Raw genomic sequence first — 16807 nt, forward strand, 5'->3', positions numbered from 1 at the left:
TCTAATTCTGAATTGTTGATAAGCTTTATTTGCTTTTTATCTTTTTCAGTATTTAAATTTGTTTTAAACCAGCAAGAGTCCTCTGAATGGTAGCGTACCCCTTTCTTTAGTTTTTCACAAATACTACATTTTTTCTTCTCTGGCTTAGTATCCTCTTTCTTCTTGATAAATTTTCTTTTTGAAACTAAATGTTCTAATCTTCCAAGTTCACTAAATAAATTTTTTGTATGTACAATTTGTTCTTTTTCAATTCTATCTGTAATAAAATCTGGTAAACCGGCAGCTATTATATCAATAAGAGTCCCTTCATCTATTGTTTTTCTTACTTCAAGTAAAAGTTTTTCTTTCCTTACTGCATATTCTAACAAAGACCCCGATTGATACTTGTAAAATAAAGCATACTTGCTAGCAGTCCAACCTTTGTTCGCATAGGTTTGCAAAAAACTTGATTTCCATTCCGACCACTCAGAATCTAAGCCGAGCTTGATCATCATGGACGAATACCAATCAGTGCATGATTTCTCAAGAAATAATCTGAATATTTCAATTTTTTCTTCTTCTTTTACTATATCAAACCTTGCACATTCATTTTCAAATATTTCCATCCACTGACATGCACTTGAACTTTTCCCATCAAATTTTTCAATGACAAACCTGTCAGCTAACTTTTTAATACTTTGTTTTTCTTTGTTTTGTTGACTTTCAACTAATTTTTCCAAAATCTTCATTATAGGGTCTTCTAAACGCTTTTTACTACCAGTAGCCATTTGTTCTTGGGTAATTTCCTCTAAAAATTGATCCTGAAAGATCATGTTTCCATCCTCATCAAAATATGTTTGTAATATCTCTTCTGTTGTTTTTATCCAAACACTTCTAGTTTGATATCTTTTTTTCAATGTATTTTTCACAGTAAAGAAGGTTTTCGAGGTTTGGATATGTTTGTGATGTGATATTGCTTGATATTCTTCAGGCATACGGAAAACTTTGTCATCTTTCGTGGCAATTGCGGTTATGGCGATATAGTTCGACTTTCCGTCTATTGATGGTTTCGTTTCAAACGTAAACTTTAACTTTTCCATTTTCTTGACAGTAAATGTCGTTTTATAAGGTAATTTCCAATATGTTTGTGATTAGAACGACACAGTCAGTCAAACACAATTGAGTTTCTCTGTAATAAAAGTTTTATTGTTCATTATATTAGGTACATGAAATAAGAGTGTGTATTTACTCATTACGTTACAAAAACCTACATACCTGTAATAAAAGAAACGACATTTAATGTTATTATTAACAATGTCAGTTCCTGAATCACAATTAAGTAGTATTTTAAACTTTAAATATTAATTTATTAACAATCACGAGTCTCATGCGTTTTAGGTTATCTTTTCCATAGCTAATTAAATTCATTGATTTGTCATGTCACTCATTCGATGATGATTGATGCGCGGGAAATTGAATTAAAGAAAATTATATTTTTTCTTTACATATATATATATATATATATATATATATATTATATCGGTTGGGGGTTCTTAATATGGACGTCGAAATAATGTCTAATCTATGTCCCATTCTATGTTTCTGAGGGACGGATAAAATTATCCGGTACAACATTTTTGAAACTGAAACTGATGACAGATTCTTGAAAAAAATGTACAATATATAACAATACATACGCATGCAATACAAACGAAAACATAAATGTTAAAATTAAAAAGAAAACCATACAAAATAAAACAACAAAAAATTTACATTTCAAAATAGTACGCGTTTTCTGAGCTCTTATGCCATTATCCTGCCTATTTCTGCCGTAATGTATTTCAGTTACAAAATACAGTCACTAAATAATCCAATGAATAATTTGGCCTCGCATCCCCGTATGGGTAACCGAAGTCCACGTTGTTATGTCTACGGTCTTCTTTAGATACGCAACACCAAATGAGCACGTTAACCCGTCTAGTGCAATTGAAGATATTGCCTACTCTTTGACTAAGACCTTACCTGTACTATGAATAGCAGATGTTGCAAATTAAAACATACCACCACCATAAAAGCCATTACTCGATATATATGATGAGAATATCTTTTGATGACATTCGTCGGTTTCCGTATTGGCTTATAAAATCCCACCCACCAGAGAACTTTGTACAATAATTTAAAAGAATCGCTCGGGCGTATTTCAATTAGCTCGTCCATTTTCGGAGAATGCTCTTCGGTAAATAACAGAGGGTACCAAATAATTGTTACGTCTACTGCCTAATTCGACTAATTAATTATGCTTAATTACCGCCTATGAGTTTCTTCATAATTTCGAACACTTTAATTACGAAAGCTAGAAAAGATAAATAATTCAATTGCATCATTTTCACATGCTTCTGTTGTGAGTTCAATTATTACCATGGGAATAGTTTTAATAACGATTTTGTTTAAAATTCTATCAGCAAAATGTCTTTAACTGACACGTTTTTTTAAAACATTTTAATAAAATACGAATATTTCTACTAATTGTTTTCATTAAAATAAAATCTATATTACTACATATTTATGGTTATTTGTTTTTTTTTCTTTGCGTTTTGTCATCTCGATTGTAATTTTAAATGAATTATTGTAATAAATCTTATCCTAAAACGTTTGCATCTTATGCACTGAACATAATTTGTAAAGTTGCAAATATATAGAATATCTGACCTTACGCAGCAGAGTCGGGAAATATCATACGTGGAACACGCTCAACGAAATCTACAGCGCGAGTAAGAAATTAAAATGCGCTTATACAAAGCTATGTATATATTAGTCAACTCGTTGTATCAGTCCCACTGTGAAATATATTATTAGGGTTCCGATACTTGATGGGCAATGTGCACTTATTCTTTTATGGTAAATATGCTTAGTGTACGTAACACAGGAGAACATTTCGAGACAAATGTAAAATTTAAAGGTCAATTTTCAGGTAAGCTTGTTGTAGCGTGATATTGGAACAAGTTCACAAAAAATATGCTACAAAATAATAATCAGTAAAAAAACGTATGATTTGAGCAAGCATTTATTAACACATAACAATTATCTGTGTACCGTAAACATTAAATTATTATACATACATTATTTTTATCTTAAAACATTAATCGCATCAAAATGGCGGATGCCACACTTCAAAATGCGCGCCATACTGTAGCTTCCTTCGGAGTGCGGCCTCGAAAACAGAGTCGCGCGCTGAATCGCGGATAGCAGCATCGCCTCCGCTATCACGACTCACTTCACGCGCTGCCCGAATGAATTTGGAAACGTGCGCGACACTTTCACGGGCATCCTCCATCGGGACCTGTCCAAATTTAATCTATAAGTCCATGTTATTATTGGTACCAATGCTGTTTAATCGAATGTTCGTCCTCGAAGCAAAAACACTACTGCTATAGTAACCGGCAAACTTCTTGAGCAAATGACCTTGACTGCGCAGAACCGAATTTTAGATCACTTTGGTGGTGAGGGTGAGGCGCGACGGCAGGGGAAATCGTATCGAGTGCTTTATTGGTAGATCAGTCGAACCTTGCGCCCCGCACCGCGCCCTCATTCCGCTTGCTCCCAAAAATACGCTTGCGTACAGTGGAAAGTCTATCGTTATTAATCGTTAAGCTATTTGTTATAATTACTTGTGGACATTGTTGCCATTGCTATTTGTTGAGTGTTTGTTGATTTTTTATAAAACATACACTATGCCGCGACAAACTGGTGTAGTATTCAAAAGAAAGGGTAGAAAAATTGTGTACGACGTATATTGCTTCATTATAAAACAGGGGAAGAATGATATGGAAAAATTAAAATAGACTTCGGAAGTAACAAAACCATCAGTGAGTACTGTTAGGTGCATTATTAAGGAAGCTAAAGGCTCTAGCTTGCTCGCCGTGTTTCGGACTCCGGGTAAGAAAAGATCAGGGAAGAAGAAAGTTACCAGAATGGATAGTTTCGTTCAATCTGTAATAAAAAGATGTAATCATAATAACTACATAACAAGCAGCGAAACTCCGTACCGTGGAAAGGCTTCGAAAAATTTAAAGAAGATATAAATTTTAATGGCTCGGAATGAAGCTTACGACGTATTATGAAAGAGCTAGGCTTCAGATGGAAAAAAAGAACAGATAATAATCGGAAGCTGGAATTTGAAAAAAGTAACATTCGATTACTACGAATCGAATATCTTCAAAAAATAATTAATTATAGACCGAATCGACAGAGTTGTAAACTACACCGATGCGCCCTATGTCGACTAAGCACGATGATAGCGACTCGGGTGATGAAAACAGTGATGATGATGATGGTCAAGATTATGATAACGAAAAAAAAATTACAAATACCAGCTTCGCTTCAACTGAACCAAGACCTGGCAACAGCTCTAGTTTTGACTTAATAGAAGGAATATCTATTTTACCCCAAGATTAAATTATTACAATCATTAACCTATATTTTTTGTTGATTTTCTAATAAATATATAAATAAATACATATGTTGATTTTAATAATTTAATAGCATTATGACGCAGAGTAAGTTACGTTTTTGCACGTGAGTGTACCATGCGCGAACTTACCCCCACTACGTCAACAAATGCTCAAGAAGTTTGCCGGCTATTATACCGTAAAATAAGTTAAGGTTACGCCTTATAACATTCTTGTTAAACGTTGTTGTAACATGGAAATATGGTGAATTAACACATATCTTATTCCACGAGATTGAAAACTAGCAAGGAAAATCTAATAGCAGATAGGATTAGAGAAATCTGGTAATAGAGATGAAGTTTCCTCGATTACTGTTATTGTTATGTTTAGTCGTCGTGGCCTAAAGGATAAAACGTCCGGTGCATTCGTATGTAGCGATGCACCGGTGTTCGAATCCCGCAGGCGGGTACCAATTTTTCTAATGAAATACGTACTCGACAAATGTTCACGATTGACTTCCACGGTGAAGAAATAACATCGTGTAATAAAAATCAAACCCGCAAAATTATAATTTGCGTAATCACTGGTGGTAGGACCTCTTGGAAGTCCGCACGGGTAGGTACCCACCACTCCGCCTATTTCCGCCGTGAAGCAGTAACGCGTTTCGGTTCGAAGGGTGGGGTAGCCGTTGTAACTATACTGAGACCTTTTTTTTTTTTTGGTCAGGAGGAAATCGCCGGACTTCCGCCCTTTTCTGGGGATACTGGGCGGGGTATGTCAGAGTCGAACTGACTAAAACCTCCTGTCGCTCAACAACCAACGTCCAAACCTCGCATGAGACAGAACTCATGACAAGGCAAAGGGGGGAAAGTGAAGCGTTTAGTGCGGAGCACATCTCTCCCATCACCCTCCCCCTCGGGACGCCGGACTGGCGGTCGTCGGCGCCACGACCACCAGCCCTCTCGGTCGGCAGACTGTCCGAAGCCCGCCTAGATGGCGCCAGTATCGCAGGATACTGAGACCTTAGAACTTATATCTCAAGGTGGGTGGCGCGTTTACGTTGTAGATGTCTATGGGCTCCAGTAACCACTTAACATCAGGTGGGCTGTGAGCTCGTCCATCCGTCTAAGCAATAAAGCAATAAAAAAAATCTATAAGCTAAAATAGCTAGCGAACGCCTATTTCCTAGTAAAATGTAGATCATTTAAAATAACTGATAAAGGATGCATAAATATATAATTTTAAAAACAAAAAATGTAATTATATCTGCACCACACCCGGTATAATTCATAGACGTCTGACTTAAGACAACAGTACGCTTAATTGCAAATTATTATTACAAATATAATATATTTTAACAATTTTGGGGACAAAATCTAACACACGTAGATTATTTTATTTATTGCTATGATATGAGGACCATGAGACATGAGTACTAACTACTAAGCATACTAAGTCTTAGTTCTTATATATTCGTATAACGACTGTCCCACACTTCAAATCTAAACGCATTACTGCTTCACAGCAAAAACAGGCACGGTGGGAGTACCTACCCGTGTGGACTCACAAAACGCCCTACCAACAGTTTTTTTTTATGTAACATACTATATCTTACAGTGTAACAAATACATACATGAATCTGGATCTTCAATTAAAAAAACACTTTTTTTTTCATTTCTATAAAAGTTTTCATAATAACTACTTTTAGCTGTATAGCATGTAAGCATAGTTCGTATCAAGAAGGTCACAAATGCTTCAAACTATACTAAGAATTACAGATTATTTTTCTTACTTGGTCTTCATTAGGTAGTAAATGCGGATATATTCGCACCCATTGACCCACTCTCCCCACAGCTCGATCCCACCGCACGCCATTACCCCAGCTGCAAGCGTTCATTATCTTCCTTCGCGTCGCAACCGTCGCGTACCCACCGCGCCACGTTTCGTCTGCATTATCCGCCGATTGTGTGGCCATACTCGAAGTTGACTGTGAAAGCTCAGATATTTGATTATGAAATGAAAAAAAATACGTCTTGAATCTTAGAGATCTCTATCACTAGAGTTTGATTGTTTATTAAACAGTTTAAATCAACAAGAAATCTAAAGGTCTATAAAATTAAATCTATATATAAATAGACAAAAACAAAAGAGTTTGTTAAACGATTTTCTTTTTTGTTTGTTTAGTAGCTACTGACTGAGTTATTTATTTTTAAAAAAACAGGAACATGTCAAAACAGACAGTGCAGTACATAAAATGAATCAAAATCTCACGGTGTCAGGGATAATGGTCGATCTCTGAGCGAACATCGGTGATCTCTAAATAGGAAGTCGTCGTGGCCTAAAGGACAAGACACCCGATCTACTTTTTACGAGTGATCCGCCTATTTTACTATATTATACTATCCAGTATTCAAATCCTACAAAGTGGTACAAATTTCTCTAATGAGATACACATACTTAACGCATATATTTCACGTCTTGTGAGTCCGCACGGGTAGGTACCACCACCTTGCCTGTTTCTGGGTGAAGCAGTTATGTCTTTCGGCTTGAAGGGTAGGGCAGCCATTGTAACTATACTGAGACCTTTAGAACTTATATCTCAAGATGAGTGGCGGCATGTACGTTGTAGATGTCTATGGGCTCCGGTAACCACCGGCAACACCACATAAGCAATAAAAAAATTGAGATTTAGACCTCATGTTTGAAAGTGGGTCAGTCACTGTTGTATGGGCTTCAGCAAATACTTCACAGAAGAGAAGCCGTGTACTCCTCCACACAACTATGCAATAAAAATGTAGGTACCTTCAAATTGTAAAAAAAAAAACCAAGCGTTCGGAATTTTATCGCTCGCTTTGATTTCAATAAAATCATAATTAGTAATTTTAGCCATATCAAGTGTTTAATGGACAGACAGACTCGTTAAGTGATTTTTCATTCATGTTTATCGTTTATTTACCATAAAAAAAACCTAGGTTACCTATTAATAGCTCCTATATATATTTAAATATGCAAATAAACTAACATGTAAATTGAAATAAACACCAATATAAAAAGAATTAATCACGATGATGTTACAATTTCGTGAGGTCGTCACAACACCTGACTCTGAATAAATTTAAGTCAAACAAGTTCTATGACGCATTATTTGATTACTATAAATAATATTCCGCTCTGTACGAAAATCCACTAAACGACAATTTTAGGTATCCGTAACCTAATTTAAAAAATCGAAATAATGATCTCGTCATTTAAGTTTGTCTGTTATAGCTTGTAGATTATGTACTACATACTAGTAACTTCATTTCGAAAAGTGGGTAATTTCAAAACCGCACAACAATGTATAAAATTTGCATTACGTTCGTCTTAATAAGGATTACATTAGCGTATAAGATATCTTTAGATAAGTGCTAAAAACGATAAACAGGTACAGGTTCCGTTAGGTGAAATATCTGGTAATTTACAAATAATGCACTTTTTTCTCTACATTACGTATAGTTTTTTTTTTCAGTTTATATGTCCGATATATAATATATAATTATATAATAGATCTCTTAAAAAAAGATGAAATTTGGATATGGGACAGCACCATCCCTCAACCAAAATGTAATTTTTACTCAAAAGGAGACCCCAATTATACATAGTACATTATGTAAAAAGATGATAATATTCTCATGATTTAAACAAAAACCTCAGCTAAAGTTGATTTCAAACGGAGTCTTAACAAGTTTTTGAGAAATAAGTTATTCTCTGTTACCGCCACTTAAAACAAAAATGATTTACTTTTTCTACAGAACTCTGCCTACACTTCGTATGCCAACAAAGACTCTTTCAGTTTTTATAACTAAAATTTTAAATTGTAATTATTGACGTAAATGTTGAAATTATATTAGTAAGCAATGACGTGCGTGTTTTAATTAAAGAACCGACAGCCTTGATTTTTTTTTGGAAAATACCTGTAAGTCAGTGCTATCTGTGGAAATATCGGATGATATTTTAAATTGTCTTCCAACGGTTCCATCTCCAGGCGTATCCTGTAAAGAAGTTTGAATATGGAATATAAAACACCAATTAGAAACTTTAATGTTTTAAACGACTAACTTAATACTCGCATAAAATACAGATAAAGATATTTTGATCAATATTTCGAACGCAATTACCAAAGTAATCCTTATGGCTATTAATTACGATCAGAACCCTTACTTTAAAATCTCTGACGCTTTAAGCATTAGTAAGAATAAATCGAAGATACACAAATTAGAGAAGTCAAAAACATTCAACGATCATGTGTACTGGAATTAAAAATTAAAGCCTTTAGGATTCAGGACAGGCATAAGACTAATTTGTTCCTTGCTCGAGAATTTTATATTTCATATCTTTTGCGTTATGGATAGTGACAAAATCTAAACTTCAATATTATATTTTAAGCTTATGTCGAACATAGTAATTGTCTTTGTTCGATATTTTTACATTTACATAATACGCATTTCTTTTTTTTTTTTTTTTTTTTTTATGATTGAAGGATTACTGGTGGCCCGGAGGCCTTTCCAGTTTCACCAGGACAGGTGGGCGAGCAAAGGCTCAGCCAGGAGGGGTGGGATTTGCTAACAGCTACCCGAGCGCCTCCGAAGGAGACCTAACAGCTCAAGAGCAGCTGCTTCGCGAATGAATCTACTACCGGATCGGAATCGCGACCCGCTGAGAAGATCCGGCGAGAAACTCAGCGAGCTGATTCATGGGTTAGGTTGCACGGCGAACTCTTTGTCGAGTTCGACGAGTACGGTTACCGAGGTCCCTAAGCCTGCTCCTAGAGCTGAAGGCCTCTAGTGCGAAGGTTATTGGATCTGATGGATCCGTAAGGACGTGTCTAGGGCGTCGACGGTGACTGGCTCCTGCATGATCAGGATTCGGGGAGTAGTCAGCGGCGGCTACGATAAGGCGATTATCATGACGCATAGCCTTATCGAAGTACCGTTCCGACGCTGACTTCATGTATTTCTGTATAGATTCGAGGCCCAGGTCGTCGTGTAGGTCAACGTTCCTCACGAACCACGGAGCTCCGACGGCTAACCTGCAAAAGCGGGATTGTAGAGATTGAAGGGTGTCTATGTGCGTGCGGGCCGCGTGAGCGAACACCACACTCGCGTAAGTCATGACGGGCCTTATGCAAGTTTTGTAAAGTGTCACCTTGTTCCGAAGGGACATTTTACTCCGCTTACAGATCATGGGGTAGAGTCTACCGAGAATAAACGCGGCACGGTCACGGACTGATTTTATATGCGGGCGGAATGTCATCGATGCATCCAGGGTAACGCCCAGGTACTTGACCTTCCTGGCCCAGGGTATGGATTGACTAAAGAGAGTAATCGGGGGTGTGAGATTCCTCCTCCTAATACGGGAGGAAATCCGTGTGGAGCTTCCCCTCTGAAAGAGCACCGCAGTACTTTTCGCTGGGTTGATGTCTATGCGCCATTTTCGGAACCACTGTCCTAGGGCTAGGGCTGCGCTCTGAAGCTTCTTCGCGATTAGGGACTTGTTTCTACTGGAATAGTAAACAGTCGTGTCGTCGGCGAATAAAGCTAAATGGGTCGGCGGCGACCGGGGAACATCATTAACGAATAAGCTAAATAGGAGGGGTGAGAGGACAGAGCCTTGCGGGACTCCAGCTGTGAGAGGTCGTGGGGAGGAGCGGGTTCCCTCGACTCGATATCGAAAAGAGCGGTTCGACAAGAAGTCCCGTATGATGAGCACGAGACTATCCGGCACACCCATGTTGAATAGTTTGAAAATCAAACCGTTGTGCCAGACTTTGTCGAACGCTTTTGCGACGTCGAAGAAGAGAGCTCCCGTGTATAACGGTTTTGGTCGATTAAGCCCCACAAGAATGTGCTCCGTGAGGCGGTGCACCTGTTGAACGCATGAGTGATTTGTACGGAATCCGAATTGTTCATCGATGAGAATGCCCTTGGATGAGACGAAGTCTCTGAGGCGTTTGTAGAGCAGACGCTCATACAGTTTGCCTAGAGACATGAGGAGGCTAATCGGGCGGTAGCTCGTCGGATGATTTTTTGGTTTACCGGGTTTATGTATGCCGATAACGTCCGCTTCTTTCCACACCGCGGGAAAGATACAGTTTGCCATAGCGGCATTGAAAATAGATGCCAACATCACGATGAGTTGGACGGGTAGAAGTTTAATAACGCGGTTGGATATACCGTCGGAACCGGGAGCCTTGCGAGGACGTAGGTCTTTGATCAAGTCTTTAACTTCCATCGGGGTGACGGGTGGTAACACATCAGAGGGTGGCAAGGAGGCTCTGCGTTCTACCTCACTGTCTACTAATTCTACATGCACAGGGTCTACGGATTGAGTGCTGGGCGTGCACTGGGTTTGCAATGTATCGGCCAGCAGCTCTGCTTTTTCGTCATCATCGAACGCCGTGAGTCGGCCTGAGGGGCCTACGAGGGGGGGCATAGTTACTACCGTATCCGATTTGAGAGTACGAGCTAAGCGGTAGTAAGACCTTTGGGAGGGCGCGAGTCCTTCTAAGAAATCAGACCATCTGGGATCTCGGACTTCGGCGATGCGAGACTTTACGTCGCGTTGTAGGGCACGCATTCGAATACGATTTTCCGCGGTAGGATACCTGTCGTAGGCGCGTATCGAGGCGTTCTTAGCTCTAAGGAGTTCCCTAATATCGTCGGACAATTTGAAGCGGTGAAGGAAGTCCTCCGCTACAACTTGTTTCGATGACCTATCTAATGTCGAGGTGATGTGTGACGTTAAGATGTCTATGGCTTCAGCGGTATCCTGAGGAGACGGGGTAGAGTCCGGGCTAAACGGTAGCGATGGTGGATCAGATTCAGCCAGGCTGATGCCCAGCGTGTGCCAATCCACCACAGTCCTCGTGACGGGAACGGAATCGGGAGCGCGACCGAGCTTCATAACGACGGGACGGTGGTCTGAATCTAACTCTGAAACTACTTCGATCGAGTGTAAGCGCAGAGTTACGTTTTTTAATAACGCTATGTCGAGTATATCCGGGCGATGCGCGATATTTAGCGGGTAGTGAGTCGGGATTAGCGGAGCGACGATATCGAAGGCGAGATTATCGACTAACGCGTCAAGCCGCCTGCCATTCGGGGTTGTGGTGTGTGAGTTCCACCTAATGTGTTTACAATTTAGGTCGCCCGCCAGAATGACAGAGCTCCCCATGCCGAGCAGCGCCTCGATATCACTGCTTAGAACGATCTTATCCGGTGGAAGATAAACGGACGCGATAACGATCGGCGCGTGTCCCGTCAGTGAGATTCGGCACACTGATGCTTCGATATTAGCGAGCGCGGGAGGATCGAGTGGGACGCAATGCAGGGCTCTTCTATAGTAAATGACGGTACCACCACCACGAGCAGAGAGCCTGTCGTTCCTGACCATGTTATAGTTCGCGATTTTAGGGTCACGGCGCGCGGGCTTAAGTAGGGTCTCCTGCACTAAAAAGATATCAATTTGATGGTCACGCAAAAAGTCAGAAACCTGATCACGCTGATTTGCGAGACCGTAAGCGTTAAAAAATCCTATCGTTACGGATAGGGGCTTTATTCTACTTAATACGCATTTCTGTTTAAAAATGATTGTAAATTACAAAAAACTTTCACTAGTTTTAAATTAAATTAAGTACCGCTTATGCTGTCTATGAAGGACGCAAAAATTAAGCAAGGACCAACCCTGCAGTGGAATAACTTCATAGGAAAGAAATATTCAACTACATACTACTTCTTCAAAATACATCAACAAAGTTACCGTTTATTATAACGTCGTTGATTATTTCATATTTCGCTTTCAAGCGAATATTCAAATTCAATATTCTATATTGAAATTCGAAAATAAATTTAAATTTATTATTTAATTAAATAGTATTCAATTTATTTGCGAATTTGACATTTCGGTGATGCTTGTCATCTGCCGCCTCAGGCAACAAATAGTTCGTTGCACTCTACTAGAGTTGTTGCTAGATTTAAAACGAGCCGAGAATTTACATTATGTTTTGGCTATTTTTGATATTGCTCAAAATGTGTCACTGACTTTATATCACGACTAACGATAAAATTAATATTTAATTTAATTTAATGTTAAGTCGTTACCGGAGTCCGAAGACATCAAAGCGCAAACACCGCTACCCACCTTGAGACATGGGCTTAGGCTTTCAATTGGACATCTACAGTTGACCCCATAAAACGGAAAACACATCTGTCTGGTCGAAAAACGGTGATACCTACCCATACTAATACTACGTACCTTGATACCAATAATAAAATATTAAGTACTAGCTGACCCGGCTAACTTCGTAGTGCCTCAATCGATAAACAAAAGACCCAAACTTTTGTATAAAAAAAAACTTATAAAATAAACAAACAAAAGGAATCCGTCCGACGGGGGAGACAAATCAAAGGAAAAACAAACTTGTTATTTTTATTTAACTCCGAGCATTTTCTTATTTATCTACCTTATAAACCTTCTCTGGACTTCCACAAATATTTCAAGACCAAAATTAGCCAAATCGCTCCAGCCGTTCTCGAGTTTTAGCGAGACTAACGAACAGCAACTCATTTTTATATATAGAGATAAATTAAACATACCGTTAGCTTTTCATTTGTCGGGGCTTGTAAGTTAACGCAATGTACAGGTAAAGTCCTGCGTCGTCTCCATCGGAGTCCACGCCGCGCGCCTCCTGTCCGAACAGGCTTTGATGTACCGCTCTCGTCCTCTGAACTACAACTGATTTTTAAACCCATACAAGAAGTATTATTAGAAATATAGATATGTGTGCTTAGTGCGTCTTTTTTAACTTTCTCGATAGCGTAAAGGTTAGCCCAATTTTAGTATGCAGTTGGAACAGCGCCCCTAGCGGCAAATGTAGGCAAACGATCCCATTCCATACAAATATGAAATAACTTTTACGCTATCGAGAACGGTAAAAAACTCGCACTAAGCACACTGGCTTCTTTCGCCATTCACATAATGGGTCGTTTTCAATTTTACGGCCAAAAAGTCACGATTTCATGAATTCAAACTTTCTCTAATTTTCCACTTTTTTTTGTATTTAGGCATGCTCAGAATAAAAAATGCTTCATCACAATCAGGTCAATCACTCATTTATTGATAATATTATATAATATTCATTTTTATTTTTCATTTTACGCATTTGATAACGCCAACACGGATGACAATTTAAATAGGAACTTTTGTTTTTAATAATGTTCTAATATCCATTTAGTGTTCCTTTATTATTTATTGTATTATATACTGATTAAATAAAATTGCCGAATTCCAACACGCATTACTGTAAAAATAGCAAACAAGTTAGAATTTGAATTTCGAACCAGTGATACGAATGAGATTTGGGGTAGTTTTTAATGTATAACTTCAAATTTAGCAGTGCTTACGAAAATGTAGTTATAGGACGTGCCTGTTGTCATGGCAACAAATTTACTGTCCTTATAATTTTATTATTACGGTAACATTAAGGTTATGAGAATTAAATCAAATAACTCGCTTTTGGCCCCAAATGTGAAAACGACCCTAATACCGTATTACTTTGAACGTGCACTTATGACAAAATCAATTTTTTTTATTTTCATGTTCACCCGTTTAGAATAGTTTATCATCGTGATCATGTTATCTGATAGCAATAGTGTGTCACCGTTGGGCTGGTTTGGTTATGATCTTCCTAGATGAGCTAAGAAATTCTTGATTGATTACTGGGTACAAGTTATCCGCCATTAAAAAAGCTCACAACGCATTAAGCGGTAACTAGAGACAAAAAAGTCTATAAATGCAGGCAACCTTAGAACTTTTTGAATTGAAACTTCTTTAGGCACGTTGAGGGTATAATTTGACTCGCGACAGATTCGTTACGGCTAGAGGGAAAAGATACAATTTAGGAACAGCGAGAGTGAGATATTATACAGAGCGTCTCGCGAACCACTCGACCGTGGAGAGAGGTTAAGGACAAAGCGAGCCAGGTCGTTTCTCTTATACACAGTATTTCTTATTACAACAGAAATTTGATTTAAGGGTGAAAAATTAAGCGAACCACAATACTACACACCGCAAAATAAGTTTCATTTCTTTCACGTGCACCAAGTTGCACGTGCACCTTTTTTATTTTTATTTAATGCCACCTAAAGTAATGATATAAGATAATTATTTTTTGTTCTTTACTTTTTTTATGTTTTTAATGCCATCTTAACTTCGGAGAGGTATCATATCAACTTGTTTATACATTCATACCTTGTAACTTGGGTATTAGGTGGACCTTGTAATTGCGATAAGCCAGTGTGTTTCATGGGCAAACCAAGAAGATCAAACAGTTCGTGTAACATCGGCTGTTTCACGATTATATCTGCTTCACAGTTGGTACCGAGTGCGGGTGAAAGATTGACCTAAAATACATAAAAAACAGCCGTGATTCTTGGTAAGAAATTTTGAGTGGAGTCCTCAACATTGGGTAGCGGTTCGGCTGTCTAACTTATAGTAAATAGGTATTACCTAAGCTTCATACCAATACAATTGATGACTCCATTAAATTTCATTTATATGCTTTATGTCGACGTACTGTAGTTATTGCGTAAAAACCAGTTGGGCAGTATGCACTTCTGCCCATATAAGCTAATGAAATAAAAGTCTCTTGCTACAATATATAACAAAATCTCTAATAACTTTAAATTATATTTTCTGTAATTACTGGTGGTAGGACCTCTTATGAGTCCGCGCGGGTAGGTACCACCGCCCCGCCTATTTCTGCCGTGAAACAGTAATGCGTTTCGGTTTGAAGATTGGGGCAGCCGTTGTAACTATACTTCAGACCTTAGAACTTATATCTCAATGTGTGTGACGCATTTACGTTGTAGATATCTATGGGCTCCAGTAACCACTTAATATCAGGTGGGCTATGAGCTCGTCCACCCATCTAAGCAATAAAAAAAAATACCTCCAAGAGCCAAGGCTTCAAGCTGTCGTCAAGCAGGACATCGAATCCATAGAACTCGAAGCAGTTCCTAGCTGGAGGAGTACCAGCCGCCTGCGCTAATAGCGTGAGGGTCACCAGCGCTCGTATCCTCTGCCAAACCAACCATTCTGCGGCACCCCATCGTCCTATTAATGCTCTTCGTACTTGCTTTAATGTCCATTTACAACCTGAAATGGAATTTTACTTTATAATTCGAAAGTCAGACAATCTTAAGTTATAACCAGGCTTAGCAACAGTGGAATCTCTATCTCTTGGCCAGTAGCGATACTACCAAATTGCCTCAACAGACACTTAAGTAAGTTAGTTACTTAAATGTTGTCACTTAAGTAACTAACACTGTCAAGCAGAGTGATGGCGTGAATAACACCTTGAGACAAGAGATTTGGTTCTCAAATATGTAAAGAATAACCATTTTACCTTAGTTGGACTACCTGTGTTCATTAATTACGTTAACATTTTTTGGAAACATAATGTGTTTCTTTAATTGGCTCATGTTTGGGAAAACATCCTCTGTACCCTGTGTCTAGTTAAATGCTGTTGAAACATTGTTGATTAAGTAAATATATAAATAAATTGTATTTTAATTTGAAATGAAAATCGTAATTTATTTGCAACATAAATAAGTGATTGTGACTTTCTGTACAGATAACACAACAAACTAGAAGCTAAATCAAATAACTACATAGGGCTGATGAAGTGCCAACTCCGAATTTACAAATATCCAGCTAATTTGATCTAACCAATTTAAAAAAAAAAACATAAAATTTGAAAACATTAAATTAAAATAATTTAAAAATTCCATTCAAACATTACCGTTGCCAATCCTATCTTTACATTCGGCGAAGCGAGGTCCGGTTTTATTCAATGACGAATTCGTTAGATGCCTATACGGATTGTGAATATCTGATAATGTGTATTTATCCGTTCCTGTAAAACAAGATATTAATTTTAAAACAACTAAAATTCTATTAAAATCTTTATGTCGCTGTAGCACGTTAGATAACATTTATGTCATAGGGGAAATAATTTACAGCTTTACTTTAAGCCGTAAATAATGGAGCACGAAAGAAAACAATGGTTACCGATGTCGGAATCGAACCCACGGCCTTTGGCCCAGCAGGCGCTAACGATTGTGACACCGAGTCAATCAATTAACCGCATATTACGGCTAAAAACCAAATCGTAGCAGAAGTTTTAAACAGATTTGTATAATGATGTTTCAGTTATTGAATCCTTACTCGGTGATTATCGAATTTGAGAGCAAACACGATAAATTAGGGTTCCTCAATTACATAACAAGTTTTAAACTAGTTTGCTCATTAATATAATTACATTTATGTCACTATGTCAATAA

General features: G+C 38.1%; 1 protein-coding gene across 3 annotated transcripts in view; it reads right to left on the reverse strand.

Moving 5' to 3' along the window:
* Window positions 1-3027: 3027 nt before the first annotated feature.
* The window catches only part of LOC101742158 (probable tubulin polyglutamylase TTLL2), a 33015-nt gene continuing 19235 nt past the window's right edge, over window positions 3028-16807 (reverse strand). For 2 of the 3 annotated variants that reach the window (XM_062675011.1, XM_021348214.3), the window contains exons 8-14: window positions 16267-16380; window positions 15415-15620; window positions 14715-14866; window positions 13061-13199; window positions 8381-8458; window positions 6220-6414; window positions 3028-3319 (exon numbers count right to left, since the gene is read on the reverse strand). In XM_062675011.1, the coding sequence (XP_062530995.1) occupies window positions 3128-3319; window positions 6220-6414; window positions 8381-8458; window positions 13061-13199; window positions 14715-14866; window positions 15415-15620; window positions 16267-16380 (1076 nt within the window). In that variant the 3' untranslated portion in view covers window positions 3028-3127. The remainder of the gene's footprint in view (window positions 3320-6219; window positions 6415-8380; window positions 8459-13060; window positions 13200-14714; window positions 14867-15414; window positions 15621-16266; window positions 16381-16807) is intronic. The other variant, XM_062675012.1, reaches the window with a different exon arrangement.

Source organism: Bombyx mori, chromosome 22, assembly GCF_030269925.1.
Source record: "Bombyx mori chromosome 22, ASM3026992v2".
In the NCBI taxonomy this organism is placed as follows: Eukaryota; Metazoa; Arthropoda; class Insecta; order Lepidoptera; family Bombycidae; genus Bombyx; species Bombyx mori.